General features: G+C 40.6%; 1 protein-coding gene across 9 annotated transcripts in view; it reads left to right on the plus strand.

Moving 5' to 3' along the window:
• The window catches only part of pde1a (phosphodiesterase 1A, calmodulin-dependent), a 601,233-nt gene that overhangs the window by 491,346 nt on the left and 92,024 nt on the right, over positions 1-17,863 (plus strand). For all 9 annotated transcript variants that reach the window (XM_063052036.1, XM_063052037.1, XM_063052040.1 and 6 more), the window contains 3 exons: positions 556-622; positions 702-818; positions 7,108-7,248. In XM_063052036.1, the coding sequence (XP_062908106.1) occupies positions 556-622; positions 702-818; positions 7,108-7,248 (325 nt within the window). The remainder of the gene's footprint in view (positions 1-555; positions 623-701; positions 819-7,107; positions 7,249-17,863) is intronic.

Genomic DNA, 17,863 nt, shown 5'->3' on the forward strand with positions numbered 1-17,863 from the left:
GGAACTCCAAATAGAATATCTGTGCATAATGTTAAAAGTTGTCATGCCAAAACTTGGCAAGAACAAAAGCAATTTCAAAAAATAACTAAAGTCTGGAGAAAAATAAGCAAAAGCATTTCAAGAATTTACTTTAGATTTAGTATTGAACATGTTTGTGTGTGAAACACTTGTTGGTCCCATATTTAAATTAAGATTTTAATTCTTGTACAGAACCACAAATGATGCAATGGCATCATTTTCCTCAAAGTTATCCACTGCAATTCCACATGGTTCATAATTTGCCAATTTGTCACATAGTGCAAAAGCCACTGCTAGCCACACAGAACCCAACAAATTTTATGCTAGAGATTGAAAATGCTTCATCTTCTTTTACTCACAGTTCTTGGGTGAAACATATTTAAAGTAAATCTACAAATAATTGCATTGAGGGGAACCTGACAGTCCAAGCTTCACATTGTTCTTGTTACAGGAATGAACTCAAAATTATAAATAAGTTAGGGATGCTGTTGAAATCCATAGTCAAAGTTTATACCTTTTTACTATTTTAAATTCAAGGATGTACCGAAGGACATCAAACATGATAGGACTGACATATCCAGCAGCAGTGATATCTGCTTTAAAGGTGCGTAGCAGAGTAATTTTGAAACTGTTGATGATGTTGGCGAATGTGACTAAATTTGCTCTCTTTTCTCTTTCTACAGGATATTGATAAATGGTCATTTAACGTGTTTGCCCTTAATGATGCCAGCGGAGACCATGCATTGAAGTTCATGGTGCACGAGCTGTTCACCCGATATGACCTTATCAATCGTTTCAGGGTCAGATAATTTTAACATTTAAAGTGGTTTACAAAATCACATTAAATCTACCATGTTTAATGCAAATACATGTGAATATCTATAAACAAAGAATTTTATAATATATATGATCAGTTTATCTTAAAGAATATCGATCTAAAAGTAATCTAATCATTCAGGAGTGATTAGATAGCAGATATACACAATGATGCAGAATCCCTTCATCAACATATAAAACCCTCTAACTAAACAATTAAAACTCTCACCAAAAGCATTCATTAGATAAAGTAGAATATAGTTTGTGCTCGGATTTGTTTTCTACGGATTTTTCCTCACATGTTATGCAGTTTTCTTTTTTGGCTGCTTTGAATTTAGTAAAATTCAATGCAGAAGTAAGAATGATTACTTCAGTGCTGACAGACACTGTACTACTTATTTATTTCAAAGTTTAATGTACATATATGGCACCATGTACAACCCTGTGATTCATTTTCTTATGGGCATACTCAATAAATCTAATAACCATGATAGAATCAGTGAAATACTGCACCAACTACAACCCATGTGTAAAAGACAACAAACTGTGCAAATATGAAAGAAAAATAATAAACAAATAAACAATAAATATTGAGAACATAAGATGAAGTGTCTTTGAAGGTGAATCCATGGAAATTTTCAGTGATGGGGCAAGTGAAGATGAGTGAAATTATCCCTTTTGGTTCAAGAGCCTGCTGGTTGAGGGATAGTAACTGATCCAGACCTTGGTGGGGTGAATCCTGAGCCCCTGTACCTTTTTCCCAATGGCAGCAGCGAGAGCAGAATATGACTTGAGTGGTCAAACTACAGGCTGAGAGAGTCACAGTGCAAGGTAGCAAATCCAAAACATTGAGCAAACTCACCGAAATGGAAGGAAACTGCTCTGCAGTGTTTCAAGGCCAGCCATTGCTAAAATTTAAAATCAGATGTCTCAGAACAGAGGCTGCCACATCAAAACCGCAAATGCACATTGATCTCAACACTCTGTGCACTCTAAACTGAAAGAGATTTTAGTTATTAGGACTAAAGTGAAGCATTATTGACTGCTGAGCAACCTAGACTATTTATTGATTATAGTAGGGCTCGACAACTACATAAGAGGCATTATTTCTCACTTGTTAAATCACTGCACTAAATGGAAGGTCTATACATTTACTGGTGTCTTTAGCTTGCACTTCTAGTGGGTTATTACATTTGCCTGTGAGAGGGTAAAGAATCATATTTCTGTTCTTCAAATCTTTGGACCAACCACTCTTTAACCACACACAGAAATATACAAGCTGGTGTTCAGAACCCAGGCCCACAGCAGTAACACAAACACATTGTCAATTAGATTAATTGCTATATTAATTATTTTAAAAATCCTTCTGATTTGAAATGAGTTTTAATGAAAGCAAACAACTAACTTAGGAAGTTCCAACCTTCCAAACTTTCATCAACAGATCAAGCATTAAGGTTTTTTTTTGCCTTAGGTTTCAGTTAACAAGTGTAGTGCTGTGGTTTATTTAAACAGAAAGCAATTCTTGTAGCATTGTTCATTCATTCATGCTTCATATTGTATAACCCAGAGTTGTGACTGAAAGTTCCAGTCTTTTTTTTATAGACGTACAGTGCAGAACAGGCCCCAGGCCCTTACCCTGCTTAGAGACACGCTGCCCAGCAATCCCTCAATTTAATGCTAGCCTAATCACGGGACAATTTACAATGACCAATTAGCCTACCAACTGATATGCCTTTGGACTGTGGGTGGAAAACAGAACACCTGGAGGAAACCCACACGATCACATGGAGAATATACAAACTCCTTAAAGGCAGTGGCAGGAATTTGGGTCACTAGTTCCAAAAAGTGTTGTGCTATTGTGCTGCCACTATTCAATCTTGCCTATTACGCAATGTATTTTATACCTTCTGGATATTCCCATAGTACTTCACAATCAATAATCTAACTTTCTGAGTTGAAAAACCTAGGTATAAGTAATACCTACATAGAGCTAGGATTTCCCTATGCATTTTTAAGTAAAAGATTTACCAAAGAGGTTATTTGGCCCACTCCATCCATGCCATCCACTGAGTCCCAGGTAAATGAACCTCATTTACTAACCCTCGGTCTGTGCCTTAGTGATTGCTGTGCTCAATCATGTACATCTGAAAGATTATGAGAATCTCTGTTCCCATCATCCAAATGCTAACCATGCCTCTCAACAAAAAAAGGAAATACTCTAAAACTCTTATTCCTCAGCTTAAACCTAAGTCCTTGATTAATCAGCACCTCTGCCACAAGAACAAATGATTACCCTCTCGCCTATTTATCTTCTTCATAATTTTGTACACCCCTATGAGATCTCCCATCTACGACCATGTCAAATATTTTACCAAATTCCACTTAGACTACATCAACCTCACTGCCATCATCTCGATATACATCTCGTTACATTTTTGAAAAAAAAATCAGTCAGAAAGGATTTCTCACAAATAAACCCACGCTAACTATCCTTGAAAATCCTTTCCCCTTCTAAGTGTAGATTGAAGTTGTCCTTCAGAATGTTTTCCAGTAACCTCCTTCCCACTGACACGACTCACAATCTTCTAATTAACTGCTTGAACAAAACAAAAATCACAATTGCCACAACTATTTGTTTGCCTTCATTCCTTTGGATTAGCTTGAACATCACCCCATCCTTAATAGTACCTCTTCGTCAGAACGCACATTAAAAATGTGAGTATTCAAAATATTCATTATAGTATGTTCTTTTTCGTGTTCCATTACTTAGAAACCTTTTCTTAATTCAAGTTATCTAATTCTGATGCTGAAGTTATGTATTAGATCATGAGGGGCAATTAAAATTTGCTGAAATAAACCTGTAAAACCTGAACCACTGAAATAAGAAGATACTTTGTAGATGAGGATCTACGTGTTGCATAAAGATAAAGATCAATGGTGTTGTGGATCGTGTAGAAGATAGTGTGGTATAGATCCGTTGTAGATTTGGGCAGAGAAATGGTAAATGGAGTTTAACCCAGCCAAATGTGAAGTGTTTCACCTTGGTAGGTCAAATGTAAAGAGACAGTAGAGATCCGGAACAGTGTTGATAAGTTGAGGGATTTGGGGGTCCAAGTTCATAGCACCTGAAAGTGGATACACAGGTTGATAGGGTGGTTAAAAAGGCATGTGGCCTGCTTGGTTTAGTATTTAAGGTATTGAGTTCAAAAATCAGGACGTTATGTTGCGGCTTCATAAAAGTCTTGTTAGGCTGCATCTGGAGTATTGCATACAGTTCTGATTGTTCCATTACAGGAAGGATGTTAAGGCTTTGAAGAGGCTGACCAGGATTAGAGGGTATGTGCTATAATGAGACCTTGGACAAACCTGGGTTGTCTTCTCTGGAGTAGCGGAGGCTGAGGGGAGATCTGATAGAGGTTTATAGGATAATGGGAGGCATAGATAGAGTAGAAAAGGAGTATCTTTTTCCTAGGGTTGAAATGTCTAATATCAGAGGACATGCATTTAAGGTGGCGGGGGTGGGGGGGGGGGTAGTAATTTCAAAGGAGATATGAGGAGCAAAATTTTTACACAGTGTGTGGTGTGCGCCTTGAGTGATGGTAGAGGCAGAAATAAAAGGGACTTTTAAGAGACGTTTAGATAAGCACATGAATGTGAGGAAAAGGGAAGGATAGGGATATTCTGTAAGCAGAAGGGACTAGATTAGATAGCTTTTTGATTGCTAATTTAACTGGTTTGGCACATCATGTGGATGTGGGCTGTTGGGCTGTAGGGGTGTAGGGCCTGTTCTTGTGCTGAAGATCGAGAATAACACATGCAGTAAAACAGAGGGAAGTAACGTGAAAAACTAACATCACCATGGCAATTGCTCAAAGATGCCTAATACACATACAAAATTGCTAATAATAAACTGTCAAAGACTAATCAGTTATTAATTCTGCACAACTAATTAAGTCTGACATGCCTTTTCCCAATAGAAATATACAATAGCCTAGAGAATGTCAGATCTTTTGTAATGTTAATCCCTCTCTGAAGACTAATTGTAAACTGGACAGCGTAAGTTAATTGAAAATTCTAATTATATGGTATTTTAATTAACTATCACTGAGCATTTAGGACTATTAGGACCTCAATGCCTATTGTCCAGTAGCACTTACATAAACTGTGATGAACTGCTTTGAGAGATTGGTGATGAAACATATCAACTCCTGCCTGAGAAGTGACTTGGATCTGATCTAATTTGCATACCATCACAACAAGTCGACAGCAGATGCCATTTCACTGGCTCTTCATTCAACCCTGGAACATCTGGAAAGCGAAGATGCATGTACCAATGTGCTCTTCATTGACTACATTTTGACATTCAATATTACCATCCCCTCAATACTAATCAATAAGCTTCAAGACCTTGGCCTCAATGCCTTCTTGCACAACTGGATCTCAATTCCCTCACTTGCAGACCACAGTCAGTTCGGATTGGCAACAACATTCTTCCACAATCTCCATCAGTACAGTTATCATTTTAGAGGATTTGCTCTGGGTCCTGCACATAGGTGCCATTACAAAGAAAGCACAGCAGTGCTTCAACTTTCTTAGACGTTGGCAAAGATTCAGCATGTCATCTCATATTTTGGCAAGCTTCTATAGGTGTGAGGTGGAGAGTATATTGACTGGTTGCATCACAGCCTGGTACAGAACCACCAATGTCCTTGAATGAAAAATCCTACAAAAAGTAGTGTTATGGCCCAGTCCATCATGGGTAAAGCCCTTCCCACCATTGAGTACATCTACACAGAGCATTTTCACAGGAAAGCAGTATCCAACATCAAGGATCCCCATCATCCACACCATGCTGTCCTCTTGCTGCTGCCATCAGGAAGGTGGTACAAGAGCCTCAGGACTCACACCACATGCTTCAGGAACAGTTACCACCCCTCAACCGTCAGGCTTTTGAACCGGAGGGCACTCAACCACACTCGACCCATCACAGAATCTATCAAATATTTACCTCATGTTCTCAATATTTATAGCTTGTTTTTTTTTCTTTTTTATTTGCACAGTTGTCTTTTGCACATTGGTTATTTGTCCTGTTGGCTGTGGTTTTTCTTTGTTTCTATTGTGTTTCCTGTACTGTGAATGCCTGCAAGATCTATTAGGATGAGAAACAGCTTCTTCCTTCAGGTTATAAGACTATTAAACAACCTGCCATCACCCAGGTTTCATCATGTATAAAGCGCTAGTAGCATTATATTGTTTGCTTTTTAACTTGTATCGTATATGTACCTCATTAATTGTTGACTTATTAGTAATAATACTACTTTACAAGGGGTGATTGATAAGTTTGTGGCCTAAGGTAGAAGGAATAAATTTTAGAAAACCTAGCATATTTATTTTTCAACATCGTCCCCTCCTACATTTACACACTTGGACCAGCAGTCATGGAGCATACGGATCTCTTCTTTGTAGAAGTCGGCATCTTGGACCTCCAGAAAGTGGTCCACAGCAGGGGTGATTGATAAGTTCGTGGCCTAAGGTAGAAGGAGATGAGTTATACAGCTCTCGTTACATGCACTTGCAGTTCAGCTTTTTGAGTGATTATGCAGGAAGCTTGAAGTTAATAACTCATCTCCTTCTACCTTAGGCCACGAACTTATCAATCACCCTTGCTGTGGACCACTATCTGGAGGTCCAAGACGCTGACTTCTACAAAGAAGGGACCTGTATGCTCCACGACCGCTAGACAAAGTGTGTAAATGTAGGAAGGGACTATGTTGAAAAATAAATGAGCTAGGCTTTCTAAAATTGACTCCTGCTACCCTAGGACACAAACTTATCAATCACCCCTTGTATGTGTTAAGTTTGGCAGTTTTATATAATGTGTTGTGCATCTTGGTTGAGAGGTACATTGTTTTGATTGGTGATATACATGTGTACAGATGAATGACAATAAACTGAACTTGAAAATGAATCTCAGAGTTGTATATGGAGGCATACTATATATGTATTTTGATAATAAGTTTACTTTGAACTGTTGACATATGTGGACATCGTTTATGAAGCAAAATTAACTATATTTCCTAACTAATGTATGTATTACTTGTGTAAGTTGCTTTATGAGCATTGAATGTATTAGAATGACCAAACAATGAATCTTGAACAGGTTATGTTAACAGTGTTTTGTTTTGATATTTTAATAATTTTAACAATATTTCAAGTTTGTGATTGATTGCTTTCTACCACTCCTAATCTCAATTATTTTTCTTATATATATAGATTCCTGTATCTTCACTAATGTCTTTTGTTGAAGCCCTGGAGGCAGGTTACAGCAAGCACAAGAATCCTTACCATAACTTAATCCATGCAGCGGATGTGGCCCAAACTGTGCATTATCTAATGCTCCATACTGGCATTATGGTAAGAGATCGACAGTATGGATTTATTCTCTTCTGCCTGCAGTGTATATTTAAGTTTGTGCTTGATATCTGAAGGGTCTGAGAAACAGTTTTGTCCAATTTATTCTTGGAAGGAAGCCAAAGAATTCAATGTAAAAGCTTTCACATTGCAAACTATTTTTGCTTTGGCATTGAAACACAACTGTTCTGGGGGTGGGGGGGGCATCAAAAGCAACAGAAGCAAATGCTCAGTGATCATCGCATTTTTTTTATTAGTATGCTGAGTAGAAGTGAAAATACTGTCAAATAGTTATGTTCCAAGAGGAAACACTATTTGAATGTAAAAATTGCAATTTCAGCATGGCATCTGTCTAAAGCTTTTTGAAACATTTGAAAATTGCTATTGTAGAAAAATTAAATGCAAATCATTTAATAGTTATACCCAACATAATGAATAAAACATTATACAGAATACTTATTAGATACATGATAGCAATGAATTCATACATTGTTAAAACTTTGATCCCTTATTTAACCACTGAATAGTCTTGGACAGAAGAATACCTGGCTTTTGAAATATTCAAAGTTAGATACTTGATGCAGTTTCCCAACTCTCACAATTCTTCAGATATTTGGATACCCCAATCTAAAATTTTACATTGCAGTGCTAATTACAGAGTACATTTCTGTTGGCTGCTTCAATTCCCTCCTTCATTGCATAACTGCATAATGAACTCTTGCACATTCCTAATGGAAGAACGAAATATATATCTGAGAGAGGCACCATTTACAAGGACCGTAATTAAGGCTACTAACAATGCTGAGGCCAAGGGGATTGAGGCTCTTAAAAAGGATTAAGTTACATTGTTTTTGCTACATTTGGTGTAAATCAGAAAAAAATAATAAAATTGAAACCAAAATGTGCCTCTAATGGAATGCATCTGTGTCCTAAATATAAGATAATCATATTTATATATGATTATATAACCATATTAATCATAAAATGATGAAAATGATTGCAATGATTTATTGACAAGCAAGACAGATTACAAAGATTTATAAGTGAAAATATCACTACATTGGTACATGTATGTTTATTTTAAACAGGAATAAACTCTGAAAGAAATTAGGCTCTTTAAGTTGTAATTTAACTCGGTGGAGGTTCATTGTTTGACTAACGCTAATAATAAATATCTTTCCATACCTGGTGATTGGTGTAAATGTCAAATCAGCTGCCAAATCACTAAAAGGAACATTTCAGAAATAGATCCTTATCACATTCTGTATTGTATTAGAAACAATATTGCATATCTTGATGGTCTTATACTCAGAACTTCTACAATTTTACCTTGTGTTCAAAATTATAGCACCTTGGTGTTTGAGGGTAGAATGGAATTTACGAATGTTACCTCCAAGTTGAAGAAGAGAGCAATTGTGGGAAGATGACCAGTGGATATATCATGCATGGCACTGGAGCTAAGGCTGGTGGTGCTGGTGGTGCACCTGGAGGGATATAGCATTTTTAGGCCGTACTCACTGATCCGCAACATACATCAAGTCACACAGGTCCTTGGAATATATTTCTGGCATCAGTCTCTACTGCTGAGTCTCTGTCTGGCTGTGTATGAGGGTTCCAAGAGATACAGGCAATGCAGACAAAGTGCTGGAGGAACTCATCAGGCCAGGGAACATCTATGGAAAAGAGTATAGTCGATGCTTTGGGCCGAGACTGGGAAAAAAAAAGATGAGGAGTCAGAGTTAGAAGGTGGAGGGGGGAGGGGAAGGAGAAACACAAGGTGATAGGTGAAACTGCGAGGTGGGAGGTAAAGAGCCACACAGGAGGGTGGTCAATACAATGGGTCTGTACACGCTGATCTTTGAGCCTTTCTTCAAATGCTTGTTGTTCCAGACTCTTGTACAGCCTGCCGAATGCGCTGTTTGCCTTTGCCAGTCTGTTGTCAATCTCTTTGTCGATCTTGGCATCTGACGAGATGGTGCACCCCAGGTAGCTGAACTGGTGGACTGTCTTCAGCTCTACCTCACCGATGGTGATGCGGGGAGGGTGGTCATCTTCCTGAGGTGCAGGCTGATGGAGAACTTCTGTCTTCATCAAGCTGACTCCCAGTCCGAAGAGCTTGGCAGCCTCTGTGAAGCAGGATGTTATACGCTGCAGGGCTGTCTCTGTGTAGGCAACAAGGGCAGCATCGTCGGTGAAGAGTAGCTCTCGGATGAGTTGCTCCAATGTCTTGGTGTGGGACTGTAGTTGCCTCAGGTTGAACAGGCTGCCATCGGTGCGATATTGGATGTAAACACCGTCCTCGTCATCAAGGTCTTCTGTGGCCCTTTCGAACATCATGCTGAAGAAGATGGTGAAGAGAGTCGGCGCGAGGATGCAGCCTTGCTTTACTCCGTTGCCTATTGGGAAGGGTTCTGGGAGGTTGTTGTTGTGTCTGACTTGCCCACTCTGATCTTCATGTAGCTGGATGACCATGCTGAGGAACTTTGAGGGGCATCCCAGTGGTTCCATGATTTGCCACAGACCTTCCCTGCTCACGGTGTCGAACGCTTTGGTAAGGTCAACAAACATCACGTACAATCCCTCTACTGGTCAGCAAGCCAGAGACTGAGAGACACCCTTCTGGCATTGGCTTTATGGTCAGGAACTCCATTGCCTCCAAACGTGAAAAATTGCCAACGGGTCATTCCGACCGCATCATCTCCATGCGTCTCCCACTTCGAACCAAACAGCATGCCACACTCTTCAGCACGTACGCCCCCACTCTTCAAACGGATCCTGCAGAAAAGGACACGTTTTACACTGATCTGCGCAGACCCTGGAATGCCCCTGCAGACAACAAGGTCTTCATCCTTGGCAACTTCAATGCCAGAGTAGGCCAACATTCAGAAACCTGGAAAGGAGTACTTGGCAAACGTGGTGTTGGAAACTGCAATGACAACGGGCGCCTTCTGTTAGAGTTTTGCGCTGAGCAGCAACTCACCATCACTAACACCATTTTCCAGCAGAAAGACAGTCTGAAGATAACCTGGATGCATCCTCAGTCCAAGCATTGGCACCTCATAGACTACATCTTGGTGTGCCAGAGAGGCCTTCGGGACATCTTACTCACCCGAGTGATGCCCAGCGCAGAGTGTCATATGGACTATCATCTTGTCCACTGCGAACGCAGTCTCCATTTCAAACCCAAGCCAAAGAGAGGAGGCGCTCCAAGGAAGAAGTTTCAGGTTGGCAACCTCCAGTCAGCTGAAGTGAAAGCTGGCTTTCAGATGAATCTTCAGTCAAGGCTTCAGGATCTCAGTTTCCCTACAGATTCCTCTCCCGAAGTGCTTTGGGAACACCTAAAAACCACCATCCTGCAAACCTCTGTAGAAGTCCTAGGGTTTTCCACAAAGAAGAACAAGGACTGGTTCGATGAAAACAACCAGGAGATCCAAGAATTGCTTGCGAAGAAGAGATCCGCCCACCAGGCACACCTTGCTCAGCCGTCTTGTCCTGATAAGAAAGCAGCCTTCCGCCTTGTTTGCAGCAACCTCCAGCGCAAGATTTGAGAGATTCAGAACGTGTGGTGGACCAACCTTGCAAAGAGAACTCAGCTTTGCGCAGACACCAGTGACTACAAGGTTTTATGAAACCCTGAGAGCGGTGTACGGCCCTTCGCACCAGGTCTAGAGTCCCTTGCGCAGTGCAGACGGTCAGGTGCTCTTCACAGACAAGGCTTCCATCCTGAACCGGTGGTCGAAACATTTCCAGACTCTCTTCAGTGTCAACCGCATGGTCCAAGACTCAGCAATTTATCGCATCCCACAACAGCCAGAGAAAGCAGAACTGGACAAGATTCCAACCCTAGAAGAGGCAGTCAAGGCCATAGAGCAGCTGAAAAGTGGCAAGGCAGCAGGAGTTGATGGAATCCCAACTGAGATTTGGAAGCATGGGGGCCCAGCGTTACACACCAAACTCCACGAGTTCTTTATCTGCTACTGGGAACAAGGTAAACTACTACAGGACCTCTGTGATGCAGTCATCATCATCCTGTATAAGAACAAGGGGGAAGAGTCCGACTGCTCTAACTACCAGGGAATAACTCTTCTCTCTATCGCAGGAAAAATCCTCGCAAGAGTACTCCTGAACAGATTGGTGCCCATCATTTCAGAAGAACACCTCCCAGAGAGCCAGTGTGGCTTCAGAGCCAACAGGAGCACCACCGATATGGTATTTGTTCTCAGGCAGATCCAGGAGAAATGCAGTTCACTAGCTGACAGTGATTATTACAAAATTAGTCCCATGCTCAAAAGCAACATTGTTTCCCCAATGCATGAGCATTTTAAATGGAAGACAAAACAAAGTATTTTCCAACTATGAGAAATAATTAGCCAATTAAATTGAAGAACAGACATAGATGCCATTCTACTTTTTTACAGTACAAATTTGTATATGCATAGAGGTATTGGTAGCTCTCCAATGGGTACATTTATGTACAAATGCCCAACATCCAATATGGCATTAACTCTCCTTGTAAAGCTCATTATTCACGATGAGAAATCATTGACGGATACTCATCCTGCCAACTAATCCTTCTTCTCAAATCCTACCTTTCCCTCAGTACACACTCTTCTGATTTCCAAGCACTTGATAGTACACGTTTGCACTTCCCTTGGGTCACCTGCCTTCTCCTCAACCAGGAGTTGGCACCATTCACCAACCACATTTCAGCAGAGGGATAAGAGATTGTTTATAGATCTAATTTGGGATGTATATTCTCAGTGGCACTTTATTAATAACAGCTGTATACCTGCTCATTAATGCAAATGTCTAATCAGGTGGCAGCTACTCAATGCATAAAAACATGCAGACTTGGCCAAGTTTTTGTTCAGACCAAACATCAGAGTGGGGAAGAAATTTGTTCACGCAAACAACAGGAATACTGCAGATGCTGGAAATTCAAGCAACACATATCAAAGTTGCTGGTGAACGCAGCAGGCCAAGCAGCATCTGTAGGAAGAGGTGCAGTCGACGTTTCAGGCCGAGACCCTTCGTCAGGACGGAGGGTCTCGGCCTGAAACGTCGACTGCACCTCTTCCTACAGATACTGCTTGGCCTGCTGCATTCACCAGCAACTTTGATGTGTGTTGCAAGAAATTTGTTCAAAATAGTTTTGTCAATGGAATGATTGTTGTGCCAGATGGGGTGGTTTAAGTATCTCAGAAACTATTGATCTCCTGGGATTTTCATGCACAACGGTCTCTAGAGTTTACAGAAAATGGTGCAAAACAACAAAAAAAAACATCCAGTGGGCAGCAGTTCTGTGGGGAAAAATGCCTTGTTAATGAAAGAGGTCAGAGGAGACTGGCCAAACTGGTTCAAGCTGACAGGAAGGCGACAGTAACTCAAATAACTACATGTTACAGAAGTGGAGTACAGAAGAGCATCTCTGAACACACAACACATCAAACCTTAAAGTGAATGGGCCACAGCAGCAGAAGCACACAAACATACTTTATTAGGTACAGGAAGTACCTAATAAAATGGCCACTGAGTGTAATCTGTACAGGCTTTTATTTTTGTCCTGCATTAAAGTGAACATTATTAGTGGCAACAGAACTATGCGACTGTTGGTTCAGTGGGGAACAGGATTGTGGTTTCAGAGAAAGAATTTGGATGAGTTGTTTGTGGACAGACCTGGCAGAAGAGAGGAACAAACACAAACTGCTGGAGGAACATCTGCTACTCTCCAGTCCTTTGGAACCTTGGCAATTGCGAGTGAGGACATGAAGTCCTACCTTCTCTTTAATTATCCTCTTTTTCTGAATATTAGGATAAAATATCTTGGGATACTCTTTGATCCTGCTTGCCAAGGACATTTCATGGCCTCTATTGGCCTTCCTAATCACCTGCTTGAGAACCTTCCTGCTATATTTATACTCACAAGGGTCCAGTTTGATTTTAGTTTCATAAATCTTAGGTATGCTTCCCTTTCCTTTCTACTAAATTTAGGATTTCTTGGGTCTCCAAGGTTTTCTTGCTTTAACATCCTTGTCCTTACTCCTTACCAGATCATGCCAATGCTAAACTCTGATCAGCTAGTTTTTAAACATCTCCCACATATCACACATGGATTTGTCCAACAGCAGTTGCTCCCAATCAATTCCCCATAATTCATGTCTCATCCTGTTGTAAGCGGCCCTCCCTAAGTTTAGTACCTTCCTGTAAGATCAATTTTATCCTTACTCATAACATAATGAGTTATGTTCACAAATCTCAAAATGTTCACCCACTATCAGGTCTGTTATCCGGCCTGGCTCGTTTCCCAAAACTAAGGCCAGTATGTTTACTCCTCCAGTTGGACGCTCCATATACTGTGTTCAGGAACTCTTGCTGGAATGCCTGAAAACACCCTCAGCCCATCTAAGCCACGTGTATTAAGGAAGTTCAATCAGTATGGAGAAGTTGAGGGCACCCACTACGACAATCCTGTTTTTTTCTGCAGCTTAACATAATGCAGCCATATATCTGTCCCTCCCCTCTTGGTGGCTATTGGGGTCCTACAGTATAGTCCCATTTGTGTAATTACACCTTTCTTATTTTGGAGCACCACGCTAATTGCCTCTGTGGGTGAGCAAACCACTGTGGCCTCTCTGAGTATTGTTGTGATATTTTTCCTGATCAGTCATGCAAACCCTCTTTTACCCCTCCCCAAGACAACAAAACTCAGGAATGTTGAGCTACCAGTGTGTCCCTACACAACCAGGTCTCTGTAATGGCATTAATGTAATTCCTTATACTGATCCAGGCTCTAGGTTCAATTATAATTACTCATTCTATTCTTAGCATTGGAATAAACATTTCCAGCCCTTTATTAGCTTGTTCCCTGCTGCCCTTCCTTTCAGTTTTACCTACCACATCATCTTTCTTACTCAACCCTACCACCTGTTACCTTGCCGCTCTGATTCCTATCACCGCCACTCTAGTTTGAAACTTTGTGAGTAGCACTAGCAACATCCCAACAAGGATGTTTGTTCCTATCTTATTCAGGAGCAAGCCATTTTGTTTGTACATGTTTCACCTATCCTGGAAGAGAGTCAATTGAGCTCTGGATAAATCATGAGATCAGCAATCATCTGAGACCCAGATCAAGTCGAGTCAAGTTTATTATCATTTAACTATATACATAAAGTATATAACCATATAATGTATATAGAAAGGAGACAATGCTTCTCCAAACCAGGGTGTGAAGCACAGAAGTACAGATGGAGTTCAATCTAGAAAAGTGTGAAGTGATGCACTTTAGAAAGTCAAACGAAGGTAGAGTGCAAGTTTAATAGCAGGATTCTTAACAGTATGGAGGGAAAGAATGATCTTGAGCTCCACGTCCACAGATCCCTCAAAGTTGCCGCACATATTGTTAGGGTGGTTAAGAAGATGTGTGGTACATTGGCTTTCATTAATCGGGGGATTGAGTTCAAGAGCTGTGAAAAAATTACTTCTCTGTCTCGTAATTTTAATTTATTAGAATCTTTAAACACACAGGCTTATCAGCTTTCAATGGTTGTATTGTCACATCCCCTTCCTTCATTCCTTTGTTACTTCATCTAAATTTTGTTGTGATTAATTTATTACCATTACACTGGGCTCCCCTCTGTGATGCAAGAGTAAGTTTCTCTTGTCATCTTGCACAGTGTTTCCCACATGAAGTTGTCAGTAGTAAACTCTGGTCATCTAGCATCTGTGTTAATGCAGGGTCCACTACAGGGAATAGCAAGCAAAAGACAAGTTCGTGCCAGTTAAGCTCTTGGATCTTTAGTGAGACATACAGATTCTAAATAAAGTTTAGATTTTTTTTTAAAGCTGGGAATTAAAAATATCCATTTTAATCATGCACAGAAAATAAAATAAGGATCAACAACTGCAAATGAGATTAAGGAAGAAATCAAAGAGAAAAACATATGTTTCTTTTAAATCTCTATCATTAATTTTATCTGCAATCCACACTTAAAATTATTCTTTCAGGAAGAGGAGCTGATTACTCCGCAATAATTATCACTTGAGGGCAACAGTATAGGCCCCTGGGGTGTGTTATAGAACCCAGGAATACAAGTACATGGTTGCCTGAAACTGGTGTTGAGATAGACAGGGCTTTTCGCGCACTATATTAGTCAGAGTACTGAGTAGAGAAGTTGGGAAGTTACGTTGTCATTGTATAGGATGTTGATGTGGCCACATTCAGAATATTCTATGCAGATCTGAATCACCTTGCAATAAGAAAGATACTGTTAAACAGAAAAGAATGCAGAAAAGATTTGAGGATGTAACCGTAACTCAAAGGACTGATTTATGGAGATGGGTTGAGCAAGTTGGGACTTTTTTCACTGGAGCGTTGAGAATGAGGGGTGATCTTAAAGAAGTGTATCAAATTAGAAGCATAGGTAGTCAATATCCACAGTCTTTTATCCTCAGGATTGGAGTATCAAGAAATAGAGGGCATAGTTTTAAGATGAGGGGTGGGGGTGAGGGGGGCGTGGATATTTAATAGGGATCTGAGAGGCAACATTTTCTCCCAGAGGGTGGTCAGTTTATGGAATGAGCTGCCAGAGGAAACGCTTGAAATGGGTAAATTAACAACATTTAAAAAGTAGTTGGATATGTACATGGATAGGTATGTTTTAGAGGATATGAGACATGTATATGGATAGGTACATTTTAGAGGATACGAGCCAAACACAGGTTTATCTGACTAGCTTATATGAGTAACTTGGTTGGCATGGACTAGTTGGGCTGAAGGGCCTGTTTCCGTGCTGCATGAATCTCTGATTCTCTGACTCTAAGTACACATGATTCACATAACACATGATAACTAGTGATCAGAGGCATTCAAACCTGCTAACTAAGAAAATTGCAAGAGGTCCATGTACGATCCCTGGAAAGCCAACTCACTGATAAAGTGGCAATAGCTGACTAAACTTGAATCAATGGAGGATGCTCAACAGTTGTAGCAAGGCTTGAAAACTAGCACATCTTATAAAGTAAAATCAAGCAATGTAGGCAACAACCGGGCTTTGCTTCCAGGTAAGCTCTAATACCTTCTATGAGGAACCATCACGAACTCCCACAACCCCCGATGATCCTGTGATTTCAGTCTCTGAGGCTGACATACAAGTAGTCTTCAGGAAGATGAATGCACAGAATCCATCTGGTCCAGGTGGGGTACCTTGACAAGTACTAAAGGCCTGTGCTGAGCAACTGACTGGGGTGTTCAATGAGATCTTCAAGCTCTCGCTTTGGCAGTCTGAGGTACCCAGCTGCTTCAAACAGGCTTCGTCTGAATGTGATAATCTGCCTCAATGACTATCGCCCAGTGATGAAATATTTTGAGAGGTTGGTGATAAAACATATCAACTCCTGCTGAGAAGCAATTTGGATCCACAGCAGATGCCAGCTCATTGGCTCTTCACTCAACCCAAGAACATCTAGACAACAAAGATGCATACATCATGATGCTCTTTATCGACTACAGCTTGGCATTTAAAACCATCATCCCCTCAAAACTGATCAATAAGCTCCAAGACCTTGAGCTCATTACCTACTTGTGCAATTGGATCCTCAATGTCCTCACTTCCAGATCACACTCTTGGCAACAACATCTCCTCCACAATATCTATCAGTGCAGGTGTGCCACAAGGCTGTGTGCTTAGCCCCTGCTCTACTCGCTTAATGCCTATGACTGTATGGCTAAGCATAGCTCTAATGCCATATTCAAGCTGGCTGACGACACCACTGTCTTAGGCTGAAGCAAAGGTGGAGATGAATTAGCATGTAGAAACGAGATTGAAAATCTGGCTGAGTCTCTTATTCAATGTCAGCAAGATCAAGGAACTGATTATTGACTTCAGCAGGAGGAAAGCAGAGGTCCATGAGTCAATCCTCTTTGCAGTATCAGAGATGGAGAAGGTCAGCAACTTTAACTCCCTCAGCGTTATCATTTCAGAGGATTTGTCCTGGGCCCAGCACGTGAGCGAAGAAAGCAGGGCAGCACCGCTACTTTCTTAGGAGTTTGTGAAAATTCAGCACAACATTTGACAAACTTCTATAGGTACTGTATGTAGTGGAGAGTATATTGACTGGCTGCATCACAGCCTGGTGTGGAAACACTGATGCCCTTAAATGGAAAACCTACACAAAGTAGTGGATACAGCTCAGTCCATCATGGGTAAAGCGTTCACCACCATTGAGCACAACTATATGGAACGTTTTCACAGGAGCAAAGCATCCATCATCAGGAACTCCCATCACCCAGGACATGCTCACTTATTGCTGCCGCCATCAGGAAGAAGGTAATGAAGCCTGAGGACTCACACTGCCAGCTTCAAGCACAGTTATTAACTATCAGGCTCTTGAATGAAAGGGCATAATTTCACTCAACTTTACTTGCCCCATCTCATAACCTATGGACTCACTTTCAAGTACTCGTCATCTCATATTCTTGATATTTATTGTTTGTTTGTTTGTTTATTTATTATTTCTTTTATTTTGTATTTGCATAGATAGTTGTCTTTTGCACACTGGTGGAATGTCTAAGTTGATGCAGTCTTTCATTAATTCTGTTTTGGTTATTATTCTGTTATGG

The sequence above is a fragment of the Mobula hypostoma genome, chromosome 6, assembly GCF_963921235.1.
Source record: "Mobula hypostoma chromosome 6, sMobHyp1.1, whole genome shotgun sequence".
In the NCBI taxonomy this organism is placed as follows: Eukaryota; Metazoa; Chordata; class Chondrichthyes; order Myliobatiformes; family Myliobatidae; genus Mobula; species Mobula hypostoma.